This window comes from Saccostrea echinata, unplaced genomic scaffold, assembly GCF_033153115.1.
Source record: "Saccostrea echinata isolate AGI-Se365-2 ecotype Australia unplaced genomic scaffold, CSIRO_AGI_Sech_v1 ptg000016l, whole genome shotgun sequence".
Lineage (NCBI taxonomy): Eukaryota > Metazoa > Mollusca > Bivalvia > Ostreida > Ostreidae > Saccostrea > Saccostrea echinata.
In genome coordinates, this window is record NW_026889765.1 from 18,103,763 (window position 1) to 18,129,038 (window position 25,276).

The 25,276-nt window shown below is 31.9% G+C and overlaps 1 protein-coding gene across 1 annotated transcript in view; it reads left to right on the plus strand.

Moving 5' to 3' along the window:
• The first annotated feature begins 807 nt into the window (after positions 1 to 807).
• The window catches only part of LOC133188530 (unconventional myosin-Id-like), a 36,922-nt gene continuing 12,453 nt past the window's right edge, over positions 808 to 25,276 (plus strand). Inside the window, exons 1-16 of the mRNA XM_061324000.1 lie at positions 808 to 987; positions 5,715 to 5,923; positions 8,659 to 8,752; positions 11,723 to 11,888; positions 14,467 to 14,616; positions 18,366 to 18,485; positions 18,739 to 18,948; positions 19,492 to 19,637; positions 20,138 to 20,363; positions 20,532 to 20,591; positions 20,950 to 21,095; positions 21,656 to 21,788; positions 22,151 to 22,317; positions 23,057 to 23,261; positions 23,854 to 23,975; positions 24,445 to 24,546. Of these exons, the coding sequence (XP_061179984.1) occupies positions 887 to 987; positions 5,715 to 5,923; positions 8,659 to 8,752; positions 11,723 to 11,888; positions 14,467 to 14,616; positions 18,366 to 18,485; positions 18,739 to 18,948; positions 19,492 to 19,637; positions 20,138 to 20,363; positions 20,532 to 20,591; positions 20,950 to 21,095; positions 21,656 to 21,788; positions 22,151 to 22,317; positions 23,057 to 23,261; positions 23,854 to 23,975; positions 24,445 to 24,546 (2,357 nt within the window). The 5' untranslated portion in view covers positions 808 to 886. The remainder of the gene's footprint in view (positions 988 to 5,714; positions 5,924 to 8,658; positions 8,753 to 11,722; positions 11,889 to 14,466; positions 14,617 to 18,365; positions 18,486 to 18,738; positions 18,949 to 19,491; positions 19,638 to 20,137; positions 20,364 to 20,531; positions 20,592 to 20,949; positions 21,096 to 21,655; positions 21,789 to 22,150; positions 22,318 to 23,056; positions 23,262 to 23,853; positions 23,976 to 24,444; positions 24,547 to 25,276) is intronic.

Below are 25,276 nucleotides of genomic sequence, written 5' to 3' on the forward strand. Positions count from 1 at the left end.
GGTTTCAAAAGGGAATGGGGGTGGTAACTTCCCCCAAAAAAATGTGACAAGCAAATAAATAGATAAATTAGAAAAACAATTAACCGTCTAAATCCTGGAACTTGCCACAGCTTGATCTTACTGCAACAAAAAGTGTGTGTGTTTGGGGGGGGGGGGGGAGGGGGGGGGGGAACCAGCATATAAAGGAAAATTTACTATAGCAAAATATTATACTTAGAAAAAGTGGGAGACGGCTCCCTGGCCCCCTGCGTTCTGCGAGCCTGTGCATATTAGAATACAAAAATAGAAAAAATGTGTTTCGAACCCTGATTTAAAAAGAAAAAATTGAAAAGGGGGTTCTTTCGCCCAAGTGTCTGTGTCTAGGAATAGGTTCTTCCAGTCGGATCAAAAGTTGGGACCCGTTTTACAAAAGAATTTTACACTAAGACCCCAAAAACTTTATTAAAATTGATTTTAAAATCTTGCAAATCATTGATTTCTGTTATAAATTGCTTGCATAAAAATATCTCCTTATTTAAATTCTTTTTAAAAAGATTAAAACCATTTTCAAATTAATGTAAAATAAGTTATTCGCAACGTTTGGCCTCTTAATTCTTCAGTCTTCCAGTCATCTAGACACCGGAGAGACTGGTTTATAATATCCATAGCATTTCAGTTGACATAATGATTATTTACATGTATCGATATCTGGACAGCTAAACCCTTGACAGTCGCATCGTAAAACTACTACTCTTTCGACAGAAAGAAGTACGAGTTAACTACAAATAATTTAGTGCAACTGTACGAGTTAACAAGTTTGACATCTCGAATTTTGATCGGTGTGAGTACCTGAATATCTCCAATTTGAATTAAATAAGATGTGAAATCACAAGAATTCTTTGTAGAGATGGCTGGGAGTATTCACGAAGGCCCCGAGTTTGGGGTTGGGGACTTTGTTTTACTGCATGATTTAACGCTTGATGCGTTTATGGAAAATTTAAAACTGCGGTAAGTATATTTTTGGTTGTAAACATTGACAGATTATTTATTTTCATTTTCGCCGACAAAGTGTAGAAAATCATTTTATTAACAAAAATGCATATGCCCCCTAATGAAACACACGTGTTTTACGACATTTCATTCATGAAAACAAGTTGAAGGCATTTAACCACGCCTAGTGTTCTTGTATCGGGTTACAGATCGACCGTTGACGTAAAGACCTTATGGACCTATGTGGTTTGTTATATTAAATGGAACTTAACACTGTGTCCCAATGAAAGGAGAAATCCTCATTACCTTTACCTATTTTTGAAAAAAAAATATATTGTGTATATTTGTAGATAGTATAATATGTATGCTTTTTGTTCTGTCAAAAAAAAAAAAAGCAAAAGAAATACATACATGTATACAACAACTAAAATTCCATGTTTACATGACATAGTGCATGAATTAAAAAATTACCTAGGTTTTTTTATTTTTTTTTCTAATCATATGTTTACAAAAATTACATTATATCATGTTTTTACATTACTTATGCTTTAATACTAATAGCTGATTGCTAATCAACATGATTTTCCTATGTTTCCTTTCATACATTTCCCGTAAAAACGCTGGTTTAATAATATCCACTTTGTTGTTCTTGAACCCACAACTTCCGCTCTGAACATACATGAGTATAGGAACAAATACGTACCAAGTTTATACTGTATGCTTTTGTGTACATGACACAGTGTGACTTTATTAAGGCCATCTTTGTGTAATAGACGTTTATTTCTACCACTGATTGATGATCAGGTAGAATGATTGGTTTACCAGCTTTTTCTGAGTAACTATGCTCTATTTTACAGACAATAATTCTACCATGCTAAACTGTCTTGTATGATAAACAGAATAAGCATTTGATAAAAGTATTTGAAAAATATGCCAAATTAGTGCAAGAATGATTATATCCATATATATGTCAAAAAAGGTAATTTTACACCACATATACTTAACCACAACAAATACATGCAAGTTCAACTGAGGTTAAGATTTCCTGCATGTATTCCCTTCTTGAAAATCTCTACTTGCAGAATTTTGTTTTCTCCAAGAACTTCATTATAATGACATGTGCTTGTTAGAAGTTCCAACTGTGTTTAGAAAAAATTCAGATTGAAGTAATGCTATCTTGATATCTAGACAGACACACCTATGCAAACATGCTTAACCAAAACCCCCCCAAAAAAACAAAAAACAAAAAGCGAAAAGAAAAACATTTTACTTCCTTGATTAGGAAACAGAAATATCTCGTGGAACTCAAACTTGTTAGAATTTCAATGAACTTCTCTTTTAAATTGATATATCTATGTTATGTACATCAGCTAGTGCTGTATTATTGTATCTATACGCGTGGATAAGACATGCTGCAACAATTTCTTATCTGACAAGTTTACATTCATTTATCATGTTTATTTATAAGCCTTTCTGAAGTACATATACTTAATCATATTACTAACAGGAAGTTCTATAGAGAAAAGTGAAGTACACTTTAGTGTATGTAATCAAACATAACAATTGGATCTTACATCCTATTACTCTTTGCCTTGATTCCCTTTTGACATGTTTGAGGGCAAAGAGTTTATTGAAATTGTAAAATGTATGATGTTAACAAAGATGCTTGTGTTTAATTAACAACATAAATGTTTATTTGTACCTACACTGAAAATTTAGATATTTTAGAGATTTATATTTATTAGATCTATTAAACATGTTAAATTATAAGTGCACACAAGTACCTGAATCAAAGAAACTGTTCTTTTTTGGTACAGGTATTTCTTTACGATACTAATCATAAAATATTTATCTTTTAATTAAATGTATTTAATTACTGTACCATATTCATATGTTAACACACAAACTTAATGAAACTAATCTGAAATCCAGAAGTAGTTAAAAATACTTTACATCGTCATAAATGATCATGTTTATAGTCCTAAAAGCATGAAATTAGTTTGACAATTTTCTAGTCTGTAGCTGCAGCTGTTGTTTTTTGATCTAGTGAATTTTAATGATGTGCTGTGCCTTTTGTCTACACTTAGCAATATACATATATAATTTTAAAATATACAGAGTATAAATATATAAAGATAACATGTACAAGCATCAAGACAATTTGCTGAATGTTAAAGATGTAAATAATGAGGTAACACCTCTGCACATCGTACATTGCAGCTATAATGCTTTTCTTGAATGTCACTGTTTTGTAGATCTATGTAAATAACCAGAGACAGGGAAATTTACAGCATTACCTACATGAGAGTTAACGTGTTGATATGAAAAAAACAACACTCTAGTTTCTGTATCACACACGTATTGTTTTGATTGAGGACATTCATTGTCTTGTTTGTGATGTTGTTTTATTGTACAGTGCACTGTACATTCAATTCTTATTTGTACTGGTTTGTATCGGAAGTAATTTTAATTACAAGTTTAATTCCTAATTAAAAATAAACATGTATTATTATCATAAATATTGCTTATGCAGCATATATTGACTCAGGTTATCCAATACCCCAACCCACATGAATCATTAGATTCTTTGCAGAAGTGAAGTTCCTTATCAATAATATGTATTTCAATTGCCATTTTGTTATTTATATATATATATATGCATTATGCAGTAGAAATATCCAATGTGTATATGTTGCGTAGATTTTTCTGTGTCAATGTCAGTCCTTGAAAACATAGAACATCAGTTGCATTTATGCAATTTTTACAGGTATGAAATGCACAGCATCAAGTAAACACCATAAAACATGCAAAAACATATGTCTTTAAACATGTTAAATGACTATATATACCTATAGCCATTCTTTTTGTACAGTCAACATTTGGAAGCCATTTCCTAATTGTTTTCCAACACATTACCTATCAGATAGATCAATAATACTTGTCTATCTCGGTCTTTATGATACACCTGAGGCCCACCTGTAACGAGATGTGTATTGGACCAATGTATTTCTGGCTGGCATGTATCTGGTTGTGGTCTGATATACCTGATTTTATCTACCTATATATAGTCTACAGATCACACCTTTCTACACCTGATTCAATCACTCTTAAATGTATTTCTGTGAAAAAATCAATATGAGATCAATGTTTGTTTTTTTTTGTAAATCTCTCTCTCTCTCTCTCTCTCTCTCTCTCTCTCTCTCTCTCAAAAGAATTCAAGACAACAGTGCTACATTTATATGTATATAAATAGTCAAACCTTTTCAGTATATTATTTAACTATATTATGATAAAAAAAAAATAACAATGATTGAAACATATACTTGTATTGTAAATGAATGAATATGCATGATATACATGATGATACAGGTACATTAATGCAGTGATACAATGTACGTACATATGTAGAGTTTCAAAACCTACAAGCAAATTATAGTTAATGCCTTGGTGATCATCATCCAGGTTTTAACAAGAAGAGTGTTTATGTTGAAAGCTCTATTATACAATCATTATGAAAAAGTCTTCATTTAATGAATACATTAAGGATGAAATGCTGGATAAACACGAAGAATGTAAAAATGTCTCACTCTTTCAAAATGTAGGATAAATGGTATTGAATTTGTTAGGAATTAGCAAAAAAAAGTACATAACATCATGAACATTGCTTGCGTAATCAGGGAGTATGCGTATACCTGGGTAGAAACTAAAATATAGATCAGTGCAAAGATTCTGATCTAGGTAGCAAACACTACGAGCATATGTACATAGATAAGTCTACAAAGTAAAGAGTATATGTGACACAGAATCAGAGCCCAGAGGGTCTGACTCACAAGAGGTGGAGGTTACACTGTTTATTGACGTCTTAAGTATGTGAAGGCGAATTTCCTCCCCCTTTTCAAATAAAATCTTCACTTTTATCTGTCTAGCTTGTTAAAGGAATTTTTAAAGTTTACGAGTATGCCAATTAAGAACTGATTTAGAAGTTCATGTGATCTTCCAGTTAATGATAGTGGAGTAAATTAAAAAACCTAAAATATCCTTCTAGCATTTACAGGTGAACTAAAGTATGTTAAAAAGAGGTTTTTGATCATTGACATGTCAGATAAATAAAAAAAAAATGAACTTATGAAGAAATGTAGTTGAAAGACATTGGTGACATATTTTAAAATGTATCTTATCAATGCATTGATAATTTTTCAAGGATTAAATTTTGTAATACAATGTAATTATTGTAAAATCAACGTACCATTAGAGAGGCTTAAACAAAAAATTGGCATACATTAGTGTAACAATACCAGAGGTTAAATTGAATAGATATATCAATTAATGAAAATCCTTGTGATATTCAAAGAAAAATACACAAAATTGTAGCATCATTATATAGGTATCGTAATCAACACAAACATTAAAGTCACACAGATGTCTTTTCAGATACATAGGGATTACGAGATTAAAGTTCAAAACTACATGGCATATACATATGTCTAAACAAAAAATAATCCACTTTGTCTGTGAACATCTGTAGAATGAAGAGAACTTTAGGAAAATTCACCAGAAAATTAATGGCTTTTAATGCATAAGTCTTAATTTGATCTTTCAATATTTTTGCAGGAGCTCCATCACTGCTTAAGCAGTATCTTTTTCATAAAACTACATACATGTACTAGAAGCATGTTTTTAAAATTTATTTTATTAGTCTTAGTATTTATTGTCATACAACTTTTGAGTTTTTTTTTTTCTTTTAGATATAGTAAGAATAAAATCTACACGTATATTGGAGAAGTGGTAGTGTCGGTGAATCCGTACAAGACGGTGGACATATATAACCCCACATATGTCGACGAATACAAAGGGAGGGAAATCTATGAGAGGCCGCCCCACATTTTTGCCTTGGCAGACTCTGCGTACAAAACCATGAAAAGACAGAGTCGAGACACATGTATAGTCATATCAGGTGCAGTAATTCTGAGTTAATATGATAGTAGGTGCTACATTTCTTAAGTCATATTGCAACAGGTGCTGTAGGAAAAACAATGAAATTCAGAAATGATTTGTTTGTTGAACTCTGACTAACCCGTCAAAATCACTCCTTATATGTTACCATTTTTCAAGTTAAGGATTGACTTTGCTCTTAGACACATTTATAGCAAAAGCTTTTATAGAAAATATTAATTTTGTCTAGGAGTCCTGTGTTCAATGAATACATCAATAAATTTCTAAGTCTGTGAATTTTATAATGATTATCAATGTGTAAGATAATTTAAAAAGACTACTTTTCTTCCAACATTGAAAATGTGGGTCAGAGTACATCTTACAAATTTTTTTTAATAATATGGCCTAAGTATGAAGTTTTATAAAATGCAGAGACTTTGAAGTCATATAAGGTGCAGAAAATTTGAAGTCTGCATGAAAGTTGCAGAGAATCTTGGCCTTGTTTTAGAAAAAAACTTGACACTAACTCTTAAAAAAAAGTTTTGTTGCCCCCAGTGAACGAAGTTTGGGGCCGTATATATAGGAGTCACATTATCCATCTGTGCATGTAGTCTTGTCCAGGCTATAAATTGTTATTGGAGAATCATTGGAAACTCATACTTGATGTAAATGCTTATGACTTGGAGGTGTTGTATGATCTTGACTCAAGGTTATTCCGTCAAGTTCAAGGTCACTGTCAGAAAAAAATGTGAATTCATGTCAAGTCTGTAATTTCTTAAATAGAAAAAAATTGGATGTCCATGTTCACTCAAAGATTACGTATGACCAGAGGATGTGTCATTTTTTTAACCAAGGTCATTTTGGCAAGTTCAAGGTCACACTTTCAAAATCATCTTTTTTGTGGTGGACCAAGGGATTGCTTTCAGCTTCCATTTTATGATGTTGCCTGGTATGTTTCACACTTAATGCAGATAAAAAAGAACCTATATGAGTTGAATTATTAATAAAATTTTATGGAATTGCATGTATTACACTAGTTAAGGGCAAATAATGGTTAAATTCAAGATGCCTTTGATATGTATGTTTATGATCCCTTTATATACAATCTCATGTACATATACATGTAATACCATCTGCATGCTGTGAAGCATGATGATGTTAGACTTCAGACCAATAACTTCCTGTTTTCATTAGTTTTCACATAAACATGATAAAAATGAGTACTTTTTTTCAAGAAAGTAAAATCAATATGGGTTATGCCACTGGATGCTTGTTTTTTGAGAAGGAACATTATAGGTCTATATTTGTGAAAGGAAGGATATTAAACACAGTTGATACCTTCCTCCTTTTTGCCCTTTTAAATTCCTGTTAGCTCTCAAATCCCAATAGATTATGTGATATACAAAAGTGTTATGTATAGACACATTGTTCAAGCTCTCTGTTATTTCCTTGTGATTCAACATGTTCAGTGTACTACATACCGGTATATATCCCCTCTCTGAACACACTGATCAGCTCAACATGTTCAATGTACTAGGTGTATATCCCTTCTCTGAACATACTGATCAGCTCAACATGTTCAATGCACTACGTGTGTCTCCACTCTGAACACACTGATCAGCTCAAATTCAATGAGAGATCTCCACTCTCTGAACATGCTGATCAGCTCAACATGTTCAATGTACTACATGTTTCTCCACTCTGAACATGTTGATAACCCCATTGAGAGATTGATGTATAAATCAGCTATATCTTATTTGTTACAAAGCACAACTTCAGGAGTGTAGAAATGTACCATGTTTTAGCATAATTGCATGTTCAAATGTTACATTTTTGAAGTTGATCCATACTTTGTGTAGATTCTATAGAATGTATTGAAATTATGTCATTTAAATATCCTGTGAACTATAGCACAGTAAATGTACAGAAGGAAAATAATAGAAACTTGTATATCATAATATACATGATATATAGAGATGTAACAATACAGCGATACATCGATCATATTGATTGCAAGGGCTCACGATACACATATCGTATCGCCATGCATGTATCGTGATACAGTTCAAGATAATATTCATTGTTTTGTTTGAAACTTCTACATACAACCTTACAAACTTTATTGTTTTAAAATAGCTGAAAAATAGGTAGCAAAGAAAAAATACAGTCAAGACTATAAATCTACCTTTTATTAACTTTGGTCAGGGGCATCAAGATATTCTTTTTATATTTTCTATAACTGTGGAGGTTAGCAAAGAAGAATATGTTAAGATAACGGTTAATTCAATTGTTGACAGCTGTATCATGATATATGTTGTATCGCATGACTGTATCATGATATGTATCATATCGTTAAGTAGCTTGCAATACTTAGGCCTAATGTTATGCTTGGTAGTAATCAGTTTATGACTAAAAATAAGAAGATCTATATTTAAGTTTAAGCATTTACATGGATATCATTGGTAACCCTTTAAAACATGAATTTACATCCCCATGAACAATGATTCGTGCATGCTCATTAAAGAAGACATACAAGTTACCCACAAAATAACAATCATCATGAATAATTAAAATTTTGTCTACCCTTGACTACCTTAAATGTCATTTTGATTTCTTCTGTAAGATAATTAATATGTAAAATTTCAATGTCTGCTGCTTAACATGTATATATGCCTATTAAGCCACACATATCTAATAGTATAAAGGTGTTTTTATTAGAAAGTAAAAAAAAAAAAATTTGTTTTTCTCTTTATATAGGTGAATCTGGAGCAGGAAAGACAGAAGCCTCTAAAATCATTATGAGGTACATTGCTGCAGTAACCAATGTGGGTGGGCAAAAGGAAGTCGAAAGGTATACAGCAAACTATCCGTTAAATTTTCACGACCTTGAACACGTTTCAAAATGCAATATAACATTACAGGGGCTGACAAATCCCATTGCCCGACGCCCAGTGCTAGTGAATTTTAGGGGTGGGCAAGTAAAATTTTATCAACCACTTGCCCGTGGGCAAGTGACTTAAAAAAAGATTAAATACACATATAAGTCATAGGAATATAGCTAGGCACAGGGCTTGCATGATCTACTCAGTATTTGTCTTCCTATTTTTTGAAATATATATAAACATATAGTTACAGTGTTAGTTTATGGTCATGATGGTGGGGCAAGCAAAAATTCAGGTTGGGCAAGTGAATTTTGACCATGCACTTGCCCTTGGACAAGTACCTTAAAAATCTATTTGTCAGCCCCTGCATTATATTCTGTGTATCATACCTTGACCTTGAAGGATGAGCACTTGAAGACATTGTGTTTGTCTCAAATGATACCAAGTTTTTGCTGTTCATTTTTGTGTTATTTGCTAAACCAGCATAATAATACGATTTTTATGATTATCTGGAATTTTAATGCTATATGATGTGTGTATTGTAGAGGCATGCTAGCTGTTAGAGAAAGTCATATTGAATATGGTTTGAATAAATAAATTGGTTAATATTGTGTTAATATTTTGAAAATATTTTCAGTCTGACAACATGCAGTTGTTGAATTTTTTTTTATATTTTTTAATGAAATAAACTTATATTGCTACAGTAAAATGAAAGTTGAATTCTGAACAGTAAGTTTATCGACTGAGTAATTGTAATTTATTGAATTTGCTTACAAGATTTTAATGATTTGTGGGTAATTTTACAGTCGAAATGAGATTGAGAGGTTGAGTACAAAACAACGCTATAGAACTCTGCATGCCAACGATTGAACACTCTCTTGCACTGCAGGGTTGTAATGCTGCAGTTTTCTTAATTACTAGACTTTAATCTGTAAATTTTTATTTAACTTAAATTATTTCAGACTCTGTCACCCTGTCTCAAGTATTTCCTGCAGTTAAATGTTTTTAATGGCCTGGCAGTTTCGGTTTCTAGCTCCTTCATATTTTGAGGACAAATAATTTATTAATTAACCTCAATTCAATGCACTATGCATTGTAAAATCAGACAAGATGTATATATATTAGGGATGTCAAATCGGTCAATTTTTGATAATCGGTTACTCGGACGTTTTTCCGATCGAGTTCCCGGGTACTCGGTAAAAATGTATATTAATACAAGTTTGTTTACTTTTAATTGTTAATTTATTAAACCCCAAACCTGTTTTATCACGTTTTATGAATGTATATAAACATGGAGTCCAACGGAAATGTTTTTTGGTACTAAATAAATACAAAAGACAATTAATACATCAAAAATTACAAATGGTTTAGAGTTCTTGTTTAAGATCTATTTGATCAACGCAAAAGGAGGATCGACAATCTGTTACACAGGTTTGTGATGATTAGACTAGCGAAAGAGAAGGAACGGACATTGTTTGGATCGCTAGTCTAATATTTTTTCATATGTTGGTTATTTCCCCCGTATACACTAAACTTGCTATGGAAACTGACTTTAAACCTTTTTTTTACATGTTTTAGAATCTTTACTTATTTTGAAGTGTGTAGAGGCATTTCTATGCATGTCCAATTCTGCTGCCGTATATTAACTAAATAATTTTAAAATGATTTGAAGATAATAGACCATATTAAACGATGTTTAGTGAAAAACAATCATTGAAGCCATCAAAAAATTAAGGACCGTGACCACAATAGGTGTGAACAGCTGCGTACCAGGTGATTGGTCCCTAATTACTGTATATACACAGCCATAGGCGATAAGGGGTGTTTTACATTAGTAGTTGACGACACGCTAATTACCCGTATGCATATTTAAGTTATTTTTTGTTAAGTTTTTGATAAAAATATGTACTTTGAAATAAGAAAAAATACACATCCGAGTAACCGAGTACCATTTTTAGTATTCGATACTCGGACGTTCGATCGAGTACCCGGTTAACTGGGTACTCGTTGACATCCCTAATATATATGAAAGAAAACTGCTTTCTTTTTTTATCTATAAGAGATATGAAAGTTCATTTAAAAGAATTCGGTGAATTTTCATGTAAAATATCTAGAGTTTATTCAAATAATGCAAATTGATCTATATTACTGGCATGTTTAAAAGTTATATGCAGCTCTTTATTTATGGGTCCAATTACTAAGTATTTTTTAGTTATTTTCAGTAAAAGCCCATTTTTCTTCATGACTTTCCAAATACTTTTTCACAATAATGTTCTTTTAGGAATTATTCCATTTAACAATAATCTTGAACAAAATTTGATCGCAATAAAGATCAACATCTGATTCAGCATGTAATGTCCTGCTGAGTACGGTTATCAAGGTTATATACCAGTTAATACATGTGTTGTGCATCAACTGTGTATCTATAATCACAATAATTTAAACACTAAAAAGCTGTTGTTTTCTTCATAAACTAAATTTATAATAATATATCTATCATAAATATTAAATAAGAAAAAATCTACATTTTATGTTGGATCATGTCAACATTTGTTTACTATTTTCGTCATAATATGCTTGATGCTCAAAATTTGGTTCTTAATCATCATGATCATATCTTTACATGTAATGACTTTGCAAAATTTACTTGGTTAACTTTTGCACCATATGTCACAATTTCCTGCATACTAATTACATTATGAAAAAAAATGAAATTCTTAATTTGCAATTACCTAATTAATAGAAATTTTATAATAGCTTTTGATGATGCTAATAATTTAAAAAATTGTACATACTGAACATCTTTTATATGCAATAAGATTATATTCTTTGTATCATACATTTATTTAATCTCTTATGAGCTGTAGAAGCAATGTCTATGGTAGTAGGTTCCAGCAAATACTAAATGAATGTCATTTTTTAAAATATTGTATTAACAGGGTTAAAGATGTCCTGGTCAAGTCCAACGTTATCTTGGAGGCTTTTGGGAATGCTAAGACAAACAGGAACGATAACTCTAGTCGGTTTGGAAAATATATGGATATCAACTTTGACTTTAAAGGGGATCCCATAGGGGGGCACATCAATAACTACTTATTAGAGAAGGTATGAGTTTTCTCTCTGTGTTGACTGTTGTTTTTCATTTGAAGATGATGAGAGATAGTTTATAATACATTATGTTTTCTACACATAGTTATCAACTTTAAAATGTATGTATTCTTGTGAGTACAGGATTATTTCTCACTGTGTTATAGATATTATCATGATTATAAAAGAATATTCTGATGGAATATTACATTATAGTGTTTTAACATGAAAGCTCTTTTAAAAGTTGTAAGATATTACAGAAGTTTCAAAGTACATGTACCAGTCCTGTTTAACAGTTTTTCATGTACATTAGATAAGTAATTGATTAATTAGCATTTGATGCTGTTAATACAGTCCCTGAAACGTTCTACTTTCCCATTTTTCCGTTCGTTCACCGTTCGTTCAGCGTGCGTTCACCGTTCGTTCAGCGTGCGTTCACCGTTCGCTCTCCGTTCACAGTTTTGCGTTCAGCGTTCACCGTGCGCTCGCGTTCACCGTTCACAAAGCGTTCAGCGTTCGCTCTTTGTTCCGTTCACTTTGCGTTCACCTTGCGTTCAGCGTTCACCTATCGTTCAGTTTTCATTGTCATTCGGAACTCCGAAGTGAAAGGACTTATCTTTTTGTACTTAAGGAGTTACAGGTTTTTTTAATTTATTAACTAACATATCGTGTTTGAAGAATCATTATTTCATGAGGAAAAATATCTACGATATATATTTTTATTATTCTAACTTAGCTGTTAGGTTATTTATTAAATTACTCTGGAAAATAAATGTTGTTACAAAATATAATAGAAGTAGTTCTGAGAGTTATACATAGTACTGCGGATATCCTGTTAATTTATTATCTTTAGAACGAATTAAATTGATAGTGTGGTTAAAGGAAATATTTATTTAAAATGTAATGCACTACAGAATTTCTCTACTGTAATATGTAAAGTCTATAGTTATAGAGAAAAAAAAATCTTTCTTCACCGTAACTTTATATGTTTGCCATTCGATATGATTAATCCCCCCCCCTTTCCCCCTAAATCGGTGACTTAGTCAGTACCGTATTTCCAGAATATTTTAATTAACATTTAAAAAACAAAGCTCCGGTCTTTTTTAGAACAAAAATTTCAGTCTCAAAACAAACATGCATCTAAAAAAGTCACAAAACAATAGTAGATCAAAATGTACACGTGTCGGCGGTGGTATTTGAAATTGGCAGAGAGTATGTTTCACATTCAAGTGTTTTAAAATGCCCAATGTATTTTACTAATTTATTATTCAAATGTTGGAATCAAATCTAGAAATGATAAAAATAATTGTTATAACTTGTTGGAAATACTCGCAGTTCGTCTTCGATATGACGAAACTTTCACACCAGCACAGTGTCGAATGATTTTGATTGACAGGACAAGCACGTGGACTTCGTGTGAACTTGAAGCAGGAAAATAAAAACGAGTATGACTGTCAAAAAAATGGATATGATTTGTTGATAAAAAAAAAAAAAAGTTACTTTCACTGTCTGATATATTTAGAAAAAAATTTCAGAGTTTTTGTTTGATATAGGTACAAACATTTGGTGAAGCCTGAAGAAGGGGGGGGGCTAAAACTGAATATTACTCTCTCTCTCTCTCTCATTTGTCTGTTTAATAAAAACTATAACACCATATTACTTAATTATCAAGTTCTGAAAATTGAATTTATAACAAATAATATGAATATGTATCTTTGTATCATCTTGTCCGAGTATAATCACGGCCATCTAGAGATACATGTAGACGTCTGCTCAATAAATCATGATGAAAAATAGAAATGACACATAATATGTTATTGTATTAAAAATTTAAAATACGAGCGTATAAATGTAATTAATTTTTTTCGTTACTTTACTCGAAATCGCCTTGACACGGAGATATATATATGAGTATAAGTTACAATCGCTTTAATTCATTCTATAAATCATAAGTTTTCTCTGATTTGTTATCAACTAAGAATAAACATTTTTATTTTCCAACTAAAAATAATATCTTTTATACTTCAGCGTTCGGCAACAATTGCAATGTTTTAATGCGATAAAAATTGTGTGATTAAAAACTTATTGTGCATGCATCGTCTTTCTTAGGACAATTTTGGAGAATTTATTTTATTGACTTATTTATTCATTCATTTATTTGTTTACTTCTTTATTATTATTATTTTTTTTTTTTTTTTTTTTTTTTTTTTTTTTTTTTTTTTTTTGGCACCTGACATTATAATACAATAAAATAGTTTCAATGCAAGGAAAAGATCAGAGGCATTCCGAATATATCGTTCATCTTGCGTTCACCGTTCGTTCACCGTTCACTTTGCGTTCGCGTTTGCGCTCCGTTCGCGTTCTGCGTTCGCTCACCGTTCACCGTTCACACATCGTTCACCAAGTTGCGTTCAGCGTTCACACATCGTTCACTCACCGTTCGCTCTGCGTTCGTTCACTGTTCGTTCACCGTTCGTTCAGCGTTCGCTCACCGTTCAAGTGGGAAAGTAGAACGTTTCAGGGACTGTACCTAATAATGGAAAGGCAATGTGTACACTCCCCATTTTCTCTATGAGACAGGTTTTTCATTTTTCAGTCACGCGTAGTCCATCAACAGGCCGGAGAGAGAAATTTTCACTCATTTTACCAGCTACTGTACGGAGCTAAGGACGAGAAGTTAAAGGAGTACAAATTAGCACGGGAACCTCAGAAATACTTCTATGTCAACCAGGGAGGGGATCCGAAGGTATGTATAGATTTCATATTTAGTGAAATTGGAGATATGACAGGGTGTTTACATGTAGGTGTATACAAGAACACTTATAGAAATTTTAGAAATTGTAGGTAAAAACTAGGGATATAAGTTTGTCAAAGAGGACTCTAACTTGGAAGGAAAAAATAAATTATCATGCTTCAAAGATGGAAAATTTGATATTTCATGGAGACTTCATTTGAGGTTTTTTTCCCAACATGTGCCATTTTAGTTTAAAACTTTTTGAAACAATTCAGATTGTTCTGTAATTCAAAGTAATGTCTTTATTAATTAATGATAAAACCTTAAGAAGTGTTGATTTTGATAGGGAGTTAACTTGCCAGAGGAGGTAAACATGCCCCATTTCCCTCACCTGTGAAAAAATGAATTAATAGATTAAAATGGATATTTATATTTCATGTGGATCTAAATTATGTACAATTTACATCTCTCTAAAATTATCTGTTCGTTCTTATATTAATTCATGTTTACTAGTACTTGTACATGATTAGTTTCCTAGAAATATAAACATCTATTTTCCGTTGAAAACATTCCTGGAAAAAACTTTTTTGAAGTGTTGTATATATTTGATGTGTTAAGTACGATTTCCCAGACAGCCGGGATGTCCTTCCTTTTTTTCCCCCTCTTTATTGTAATTTCCTCTTACTGTATTTTTCCCTATTTGAATATGTCAATTAAAATCTTTCCCTCAGAGATTTATTCTGTCAGTCCAAAAGTTAATTAAGTTATAATTGTGGAAGTTATTTTAAGAGTGGATACCACATGGTCTGGATTTAAAGTTGTAAATTTAAAGAAATGAACAGATCAACCATCACATGGTGAGAATGCACAGTCAAGTGGATGTATTTTGTTGACCGGATTCAATCAAAGGGCATTCGTCATCAGACACATTATGGTTCTGATGATGACCACCATAGGTTTGAAAGGTCAACAAAATCAGTCTACTTTGAGCATTAATTCTCAGATGTGTTGGTGATCTGTATAACTGATTGTTTATTCTGTCAGAGAGAGAGAGAAAGAGAGAGAGAGGACATTGAGATATATATTCTTCTTGTAACTTTTCCCAAATTTGGTCCCCATTACACAAAGTAAATGCTTTATAAGTCTACTACGTTCCAACTGTATTCATGGTATTCACATATTGTGTAAATTATATCAAGGCACCATTCTGAAATAAGATTTGTCCATCCATTAACTATGGCACTTCTTGTGACCTTCAAAACATTGTAAGGAGTGGATGAATTAAGCAAGGTTGTGATGTCATATTCTAACGACATCACTGTGAACTTTAATGGTGTTTTCAATACCTAACATATTTATAGAAAATATATTATTTCTAAATGAAAGAATTACTTTTTAGGTACAATAAAGATATCCTGGTCAATTTATTAAATACACAAATATTCACTAGTTAACATAGGACAGGATGGACTCAGCTGTTAAGTTTTCTTATTATTTCATTTCAATCATATTTTGTATATTATTTTTTATTTTATATTTTTGTTGTATATTTTACACATTTTTTAGATTGAAAAAGTAAGTACAGTAAACATAATTTATAAAAGATAAAGGTACAATATCATGATAATTAATTAATAATTATAATCATATTTATGGTATTTTGTCATTTTTTGTGTATGTGACTACAGCTAGTGCACATATCTTATAGAAATTATAACCTGTAGTGTTGAATTCATATTTTACGTTTGTGGTGTATAAGCATGAACTGGGGTATGTGAATATATGTATATACCCAAATCCACAGAATTCAGTACATGTATTCTATATGCAATTTATATGGATTATCAAAAATATTGTAATGAATATTCATGTTAACAGAAAATTCTAGGTAAAATTTTCTTTTCCGATTGTACATGCAGGGGAGAGAAGTCTCGAGTTATCACCCTCTCACCTTTAGTTCCACCCTGTATATCTAATCCAATATAAAACTTTTAAAAAAGGTTTAATTTATAGCAAACTTGGGTATTGCAAATTCATGCTTACATCATGTACATTAAACATGAGTTTTTTTCACCCAATAGTAGAAAATAATAAATAGTGGAATTACATTTAAATTATATCAGACTAATTTCTGCCATATCCCAGAAAATTGACTATAGCAGTTTTACTACATGTATAATTGTATAACTTAAATATTATTTATCAAGAAGTCCAGAAGAAATATTCTTTGTAATTATAGTCCTAATTTTCACTGGATAATTTTACTCTTCAGTAAAGGGATCAAATTTTAAATTAAGATATAATTGCATGTATATAATATTGAATTAATTATCTAATTTTACATTGAAAAATTTGGGAAATTAAATGTATTTTATCATGTTTATTGATTAAAATATAATAATTAATAATTATTGAATTAAAAGATTTGATTAATAATGAATACAGAAATAAGGAAAAGGTAAAATGTCATAATTTATATATTAAAATCATAATTATGTACTCGATGGCATAATCTATAAGCAACATTAAGTATATTTGGATTAGGCATCTTTACTTAAAGGCATTCTTGATAATATCAAATATCGTATATTATCATAAAAATGATCATAAAGTGACTTTGTTGTTAAATATTTAATTAACTTTCCTGTCAATTAACAGGAAATTCATACCAAATTATAGTAAAATGGTTTCATTACATGTCCATGCATGTATGGGAAATCGCTATATGTATTTATATAGTGACCAGAGGATATGTGATTGCTTAATGAATGTATATATTTTCTGCAAAAAATGTTGTTTTTATTTATTTGGGTTTTCAATAAATCTGAAATAATGAAAAAATGGCATGCAGCTATCAGTTGCATTTTATATAATGGTAAAGTCACTGATAAAATTGCAGATTTGGATGAATTAGATTAATTGGATTAAGATACATATAATCCAGGCTAACTAGCGTAGATCAGCCATTAAAATGACTGAAGAAGACCTCTAAAGGGAATAAATATTACAGTGAAATGAATAATTCTCATTGGGTTGAACATATCATGGGTAAAAGTTGGATCTGCACCTTTGATTTAGCACTTCCACTTTTACAGTGAGCTGAAGTGAGAATTTTGTTGTTTTCATGATAAGAGGAGAGACCCAAAATAATGAATTAATGTCCTCTATAAAAAAGTTGAAAATTTCAAACTTGAGAACAATTATCATGTTCACTTGTCATCCATGAAATCAATTTCCCGCTTATTTTGTCTTAATTCAAACAACAAATTGACCTTACAAAAATGAGTGAATTAACTGGGAAAAAAAAGATGGTATGCTAGTGTTGTTGATAAAAAATAAAGAGAATTGGTGACAGCTTTTGTTTGTGGAGCAGTATTGAAATGGTTGCTATGTGTAAATATTAAGTGATGCTGAGAATGTGAGGATTTTTTTGCTCCCTTTTTTAACTTAAACTTCCATTCATTTTTATTTTGGTTTAATTTTTTAAATGCTTGGTGTTTATCGCATGAGTATAGACTGTATTGTTGGTCTGCCAAAAAAAAATTTGAACAAGTAAAATTTATTTTTATGATCCAATTATCATCAAAGTGTTTAGTAAAGATATACATTTATAAGCAGTATATAAGCATGATAAGTAAAATAATTGCTGCTTTCTGAAATTACATGTACCCATCCTTATTTATAGGTAAGTAATAAGTCGACCCAAAAAAGTTTGAACTGCATATTAGTGCTACTGAGTAATGACTGTTCCTTTATTTCAGTGTGCGACGGTACATGACAGGGACGACTATAGGGCTGTAATGAATGCCCTGAAGATCATGGGGTTCTCTTATGCTCACGCTGAGGCACTGTGGAAAATTGTGGCTGCCATTCTGCATCTGGTAAATTATCTGTGTATACTTTCAAATTAAAGCATTTTAGCTCACCTGAGCTGTAAGCTCAAGTGAGTAAATGTCTGGCATGTTTCATCTGTTATATCTTTTCTCATTTTCAATTTCTTGTCATTATGTACTTACCATTATTTCTATGCAAACTGAAAAAAAAAAATCATAAAAAATGAAAAGGAGCTAGAAGACATTTTAGATGTTTTAAAAATTTCAGGATTTATGTGTGAATTTTAATTTTTTTGTCCAGGGAAATCTAGATTATGTCTCAGTTGATGACCATGATCATGCAGGTGTGTCTGATGAAACATTGCTTGGCAACATAGCTGGGTTGTTATCAGTTACCAAGGAAAATCTGAGGAAAGCCCTCTGTTTCCGGGTCATTGCAGCTGGGGGTCAGGTGGTGGAGAAACAGCTGTCCACGTCTGATGCCGTTTATGCTAGAGATGCTTTTGCCAAGGTAAAATCAGGCACAGAGGGGGAAAAGACTTTTATAAGGTCTAAAATTACCTTAGAAGCAGGAATTTTTGTGGGGGTATAATATTTCATTGATTTATGATCTAGAATGATTTCATGGGGACTTTATTTAAAATTTATAGTTTCAAATAAACCATATTTAGATATTTATATACATGTATAACCATATAAAAATTTCATTTGCTATTTAATTTCGTTGAGGAATTACTAATGAAATACCGGTAAATGATATTTAATCTCCAACAAATATTTTTGCTTTTAACAGTAAATTGGTCTTTTGATATAATGGAGGACCTAAGGATATTATAAGGGCATAGGCAACAAATTACACATACATTGTATTTATTTCCATTCATGTTTGAACAATCAGTACTGAAATTGATACTTTCTTTTTTATATATGTAACTTACACATGTATTGTAACAGTTACATAATTGTATAAGCTAATGCTTTTTATATGTAAAAAAGAGAATATATACCTTTTGGTCAAAAATAATCATTATGGTTCTTTTAATGTATTTCACAGGCTATGTATGACAGAATGTTTACATGGATCGTCAGTAAAATTAATGAGGCCATCGATCCAAAGGCCAGTGGAATTTCTTATGTGGGAAAAAATACAGTCATAGGAGTCCTAGACATCTACGGATTTGAAATTTTTGACAACAACAGGTGCTTGTTCTGTTTTTGAAGTTGAATATATAACAGATCTTTACAGACTTAGCATATCATAATCAGGGTCTGGGGCCATAAAAGTTAGATCAGCTAACTTTTGATCTCAGTCTCACCTTTCCACTATTAATTCCTTTGGTAAAAGTGAGACCGAGATCAAAAGTGAGCTCGTCTAAGTTTTATGGCCCCAGAGCCAGTACCCAGAAGAAATAGGATGTCTCAGTCTTGAGTACTCCGAAATTAGGAAGCCAAAATTTTTTGATATTTGAGAGATATTTTCATTGCAAAAAATGATGATAGATTTGATAATGATCAGTGTAAGGTGTTAAACTGGTGTACATGTATTTGTTGGCAATAATTAGCAACTGAATTTGACAAAGTAATAAAATTGATTCTGGGTCATTGTTAGTGAAGTAGAGCCTTAGCACAAGAGTAAAAAAAATGTCAAAAAATTATGACAAATGTGTTTGAGTAACTTTGAATTTTATGTTTCTCTCCAGTTTTGAACAGCTATGTATCAACTACTGCAATGAAAAACTGCAGCAGCTATTTATAGAACTAGTCCTTAAACAGGAGCAAGAGGAATATCAGAGAGAAGGGATTCAATGGCAGCATATAGAGTACTTCAACAACAAAATTATTGTGGACCTGATAGAGGCCCCTCATAAGGGGATACTGGCCATACTTGACGAAGCGTGTCTCAGTGTAGGGAAGGTCACAGACGAGGTCAGATACGATTCTAGTCCAATCAGAATTAAGAAAATCTCAAAAGTAGACCAATCACTTAATATATACATGTACATTGTATGTACAGATGTAGGAGAAATGGTTTTATTTAAATTATGAAATACTATGAGGTTTTTAAATTATAATTGTTATTTATTTTCTTTGTAGATGTTTTTAACTGCCATGGCTCAGAAACTGGCGAAACATGACCACTTCACCTGTAGATCTGTAAATAGTTTTTATGAGTAAACTTTCATACACTTTTGCTGGAAAAATTTGTGAAAGTAAATTTGATAAGAATTTTCTGAAGATGTGTGTATGAAATAGAAAGAAAGAGAACTCTATCAAATCAAAGTATAAATGAATGAAAATTGGATTTTGTGTAAAAACTGCAACAATTTTCCATGAAATAATGTAAAAGTTATGTACAGTATAAAATAATACGAAAAAAAATTAATTATTAAGTTTTTCATTCAACTTAAATTTCTAGCTAAACTTGTTAATTTTTCTATAATGTGAAATGTAAAATCTATCCAATTTTTGGCATCACACCTTCTTATAAAACATGATGATTGTTCTATTTTAGCTGAACCCTGCAGACAAAACACTGGAACATGCTCGTGACTTCAGAATAAAACATTATGCAGGTCAGGTGACCTATCAAGTTCCTGGATTCATTGATAAAAACAGAGACAGTCTTTTCCAGGATTTTAAAAGACTTCTATATAACAGGTAAGTCAGTCCTTGTCATAAGGAATTTACCTTTCGTTTGGCAGTACCTGCTTGGGTGACATTGCGTGGGTTGTCACATATTGGAAAACTGTCTGTCTTATGGGGTGCAGTTGGTATTTTGGTAACTTACCTGTAAATAACCTTTGGCCAGTTTTCTGATGATGCTTCCAGCAAGAAAAAAAACCTCTCATTCAGCTATTGTAAAACCAAGTATGAAGTCTCAATTATAGTAAAAATGAGTTTGAAGTCAGCAAAATATTAGCATGCCCAACAACATTGAAGTTCTTAATAATTCATTCACAAACAGATTTCCCCATCAACTACACAAGGAGTATACTAGTGTAGAAGTAAATCAATGGTATTTTTTGCTTCAAATAAACTACGTTTTTCTGAAGAAAAAAAGGAAAAAGAATTCAGTGTACAACATTGATTTTAGAAAGCTGTAATTGTGCAGTCCATCTAATGGATATGGAGATTTTCCAAATAAAAAAGAAGAGTTGTCTCCCTTTTGTTGCATTTTTTTTTAAAAATCAATCATCCTCTTGTCTGAATATTTTCAGTGAGGAGGATATCTTTAAGCTGATGTGGCCTGAGGGAGCACAGAATATAACCGAGACCACAAAGAGACCAATCACAGCTGGTACCAACTTCAAGAACTCGATAATAGCCCTGGTAGACAACCTAGCCACCAAGGTTGGTCAACTTTATAACTCTAACATGAAATATTGTACCCAAAAAAATTTTTGCCCCTGTTTTGTCTTTGCCACTTTTGCCCTCCTCTGCAGTGGGCCAATACCAATGGAGCAAATTCAATAAAGACAGACTAAACTGTCGTTTAACACAACTTCTGGGCATATTTAAAACATGGCAAAATTGTTTGCAACTGTGATCGTCAAAAATCTGCAAAAATTTGTATGTACAGTAATAGATGTTTTAGACACAAATCTTTTTCTTCACATATATACATCAAATTTTTGTTTAAATCTCTCTTTCTCTGTTGATCGATGCCTTCATGGTATATTTGTATAAAAATTTGATAAACTTACATTTAATAGGAGCCACACTATGTGCGTTGCATCAAACCCAATGAAATCAAATCAGCAAGTGCGTTTAACGACGAGCGGGTCCGCCATCAAGTGATGTACCTGGGTCTGATGGAAAATGTTCGAGTCAGACGAGCAGGCTTTGCCTTCCGAATCACTTATGTCAGATTTCTTCAGAGGTAATGGACAAGATTTACTATGAGGAATTACACATAACCTTCCACTGCAGTCCAAATGATCATGCTTTAGTATAGACTGTAAATCACTTTTCATACTGGCATATATTTTTATTAGTATAGATTATAACAATAACCAAAATACTGTACGTGTACATAAATTGGTGTATTCAAAATTTAGCGCAATCACTGGGTATCAAGTTGTTGGCGAAATCATGAATTAGCGCTACACATGTCCATGCTGTGTATTGTATTTATATTAAGGATTTCTTAGCGGTATTCATGAATTAGCGTATCGTTGTCTGCGCCAAAGCCGCTAAAATATGAAGCCCGCTTTTTTAAGTACACATACGGTATTCCTGAAAATTTTGTCTTGCAAATGAATACCAAATACTTATCTCCGGAAAATATTTCTTGATCTACAGTATGTATCTTGGAAAAAATGGCTGAACAATCTTATAGTGGCAGTAACTAATGAAAATCTCTTCTCATGCTGAGATTTTTAATAAAATGTTTGTCAAAACAGAAGTACCATAATGGAAAATTATGTTGTGTATTTTTTTATTAAATGTAATTAAATAATTAGATCTTAAATTGAAAAGTGCATGAAATTATCATTTAAAAAAGCAATTATGAAATAAAGGATTGCATTGGAGCATTTTCAATGATTCACCGTAAAGGATATGTATCCACATTATCAAGAGGAAGGAGCTTTTAATTAAATGACTAATCTTTCCTACAGGTATAAGTGCACCACACCATACACCTGGCCCACCTTTGCAGGTAATGATATTGATGGGTGTAAGAAGATTTTGAAGTCTCTGGGTCTCGAGGATGATGTCAAATATGGGAAATCCAAAATCTTCATCCGGTCCCCCCAAACTCTGTTTTCCATCGAGGAAACTCGCTCCCAGAAAATCCCCACCATTGTGGTCTTCCTACAGAAGGTGTGAAGTTTGTGTTTATTCTTTATGGTCAGATCCTTTGACTTGATGAATGAAAGAAAATTTCTTGCCCTTTATTTTACCTCCAATAATTCCCACTTATAAAACAAACTTATAGCAAAGTGCTAAAGATGTTAAATTTTGATTTGTTATAAACATCCTTTTTTCCATGAGGTCAAAATTCTGTGGAATCACAATTTCTGTTCAATCTGCAAGTAGAAAATTACACGTCTGAATTTTTTTGATTGTCTTTGTATGCCTCAAATGCAATTTAAGTAAGCTTTGCAAATTTCTGCAGAAAATATATGATTGTGAACATAGAGTAAATTAATTCCAGGCATGGGGAAAAAATATGTCTAGATAATTGTTACATATGATTAGTTTATAGTATGTCCTGGGAATAAAATCATTTTGTTCTAGGCCGCTGACTAGGCGTGAATTAATTATAAACATGTTTGCTGTAATCATGTTTTACTGTACTCTGGAAATTGCTTCATTCCTTTCTGCAGTAATAAATTACATGCAGAATAAGTATTTTTATACATATTTTTTTTATTTCATAATAAATTTATAATTGTAAATTTTATAATTGTAGATGTGGAGGGGAGGCAATGCCAGGAGAAAAGCAAAGAAGATGAGGGCGATATACCTTATCATGGACCGCTTCAAGAAGTACAAAATGAGGCAATATATGAAGAATCTTGTAGAAAAATTCAAGTAAGTCCTATTTTCTTGAAGAATACATGTAGTTTGAAGACCTTTGTTGGGAAATAATTGATATTTGAGTTTTCTTGCTGATGGGGGATAATTAGCTGGTGGCAACCTATACTGTATAAGGGACAACCGGACTTTCTCAATTTTATACTGACAGTTATAATTGAAGTTTTAGGGGTAAATGATGATGTATTTCTGAATCATTGGAATTGATGATGAATCAATGCAAATAATGATCATAATATTGTAAATGTCCATAGGAAACAGGGGCCCACATTTTGCTAACATGTACTGTTTACAGTAATACAGTTAAAATTAAAGCTAATTTCTTCATTTGTCATCAATAATAACGTCTTATGACTTTTTTCTTCTGCCATCCCCCCCCAGTCCAAAATGAAATTATGATATTGCTTCCTATGGGCCTGTTGTAAACCTATGATTTATGTAGAGAGAATGATCTTTTTTTTTCTAGGAATGTGAAGAGGATGAAGGATTATGGGAAAAGTGTGGAGTGGCAAAGCCCACCTGCTAAACTACAGAGACTGGTGGATCTGTTAAAAAGGGTACATGGAAGGTAAATATGCATAGATAATACAATTATCATGATTATGTTCTGTTAAAACAATACCTTTTGCAAAACTGCACAAGATAAGTTTAAATGAATGTGATATTTGTTATGGATAATGATTAAGAAAAAGTTGAAATATACACTTGGAATAGGATACACATGTATACAGTTGAACTTCGGTGTCTGGAAAATTATTTTCTGGAATACCATACTTTATACGTTAATGTGAGCTGGAGGTTCCAAGCACTTTTTATGCCCCGGATCGAAAGATCCCGGGGTAATATTGTTTTTTCTTGTCTGTCTGTTGTCTGTCTGTCTGTTTTCAACTTTAACCTAGCCCATAACTATTGTGCTGTCAAGGGTAAGGTTTTAATATTTGACATGAGTGTTCATTATGACAAGCCCTTTCCACTGTTACAGAAATTTTTGATCATGTGACCTCAACTATGACCTTTGACCTACATTTGAAAAACTTGAAAATTGGCCATAACTATTGCACTGTAGTCTACGTCCCACTCCAGAATTGTGTTACCATCGGGGGGATAGTGTTTCACAAACACATCTTGTTCTTTTTGTACTTCAACTTCAATATTTCCTCAGATACATGTATCATCTCAGTTTTTCTTGGCCCCCATTGAGTTCAAGAAAACAAGTTGGACTGTATTATAGTTGTAATGATATTTTAGTGGCAATGCTTTAAAAGAGGTCAGTAATCCCTCCTCAACCATCTGCACTA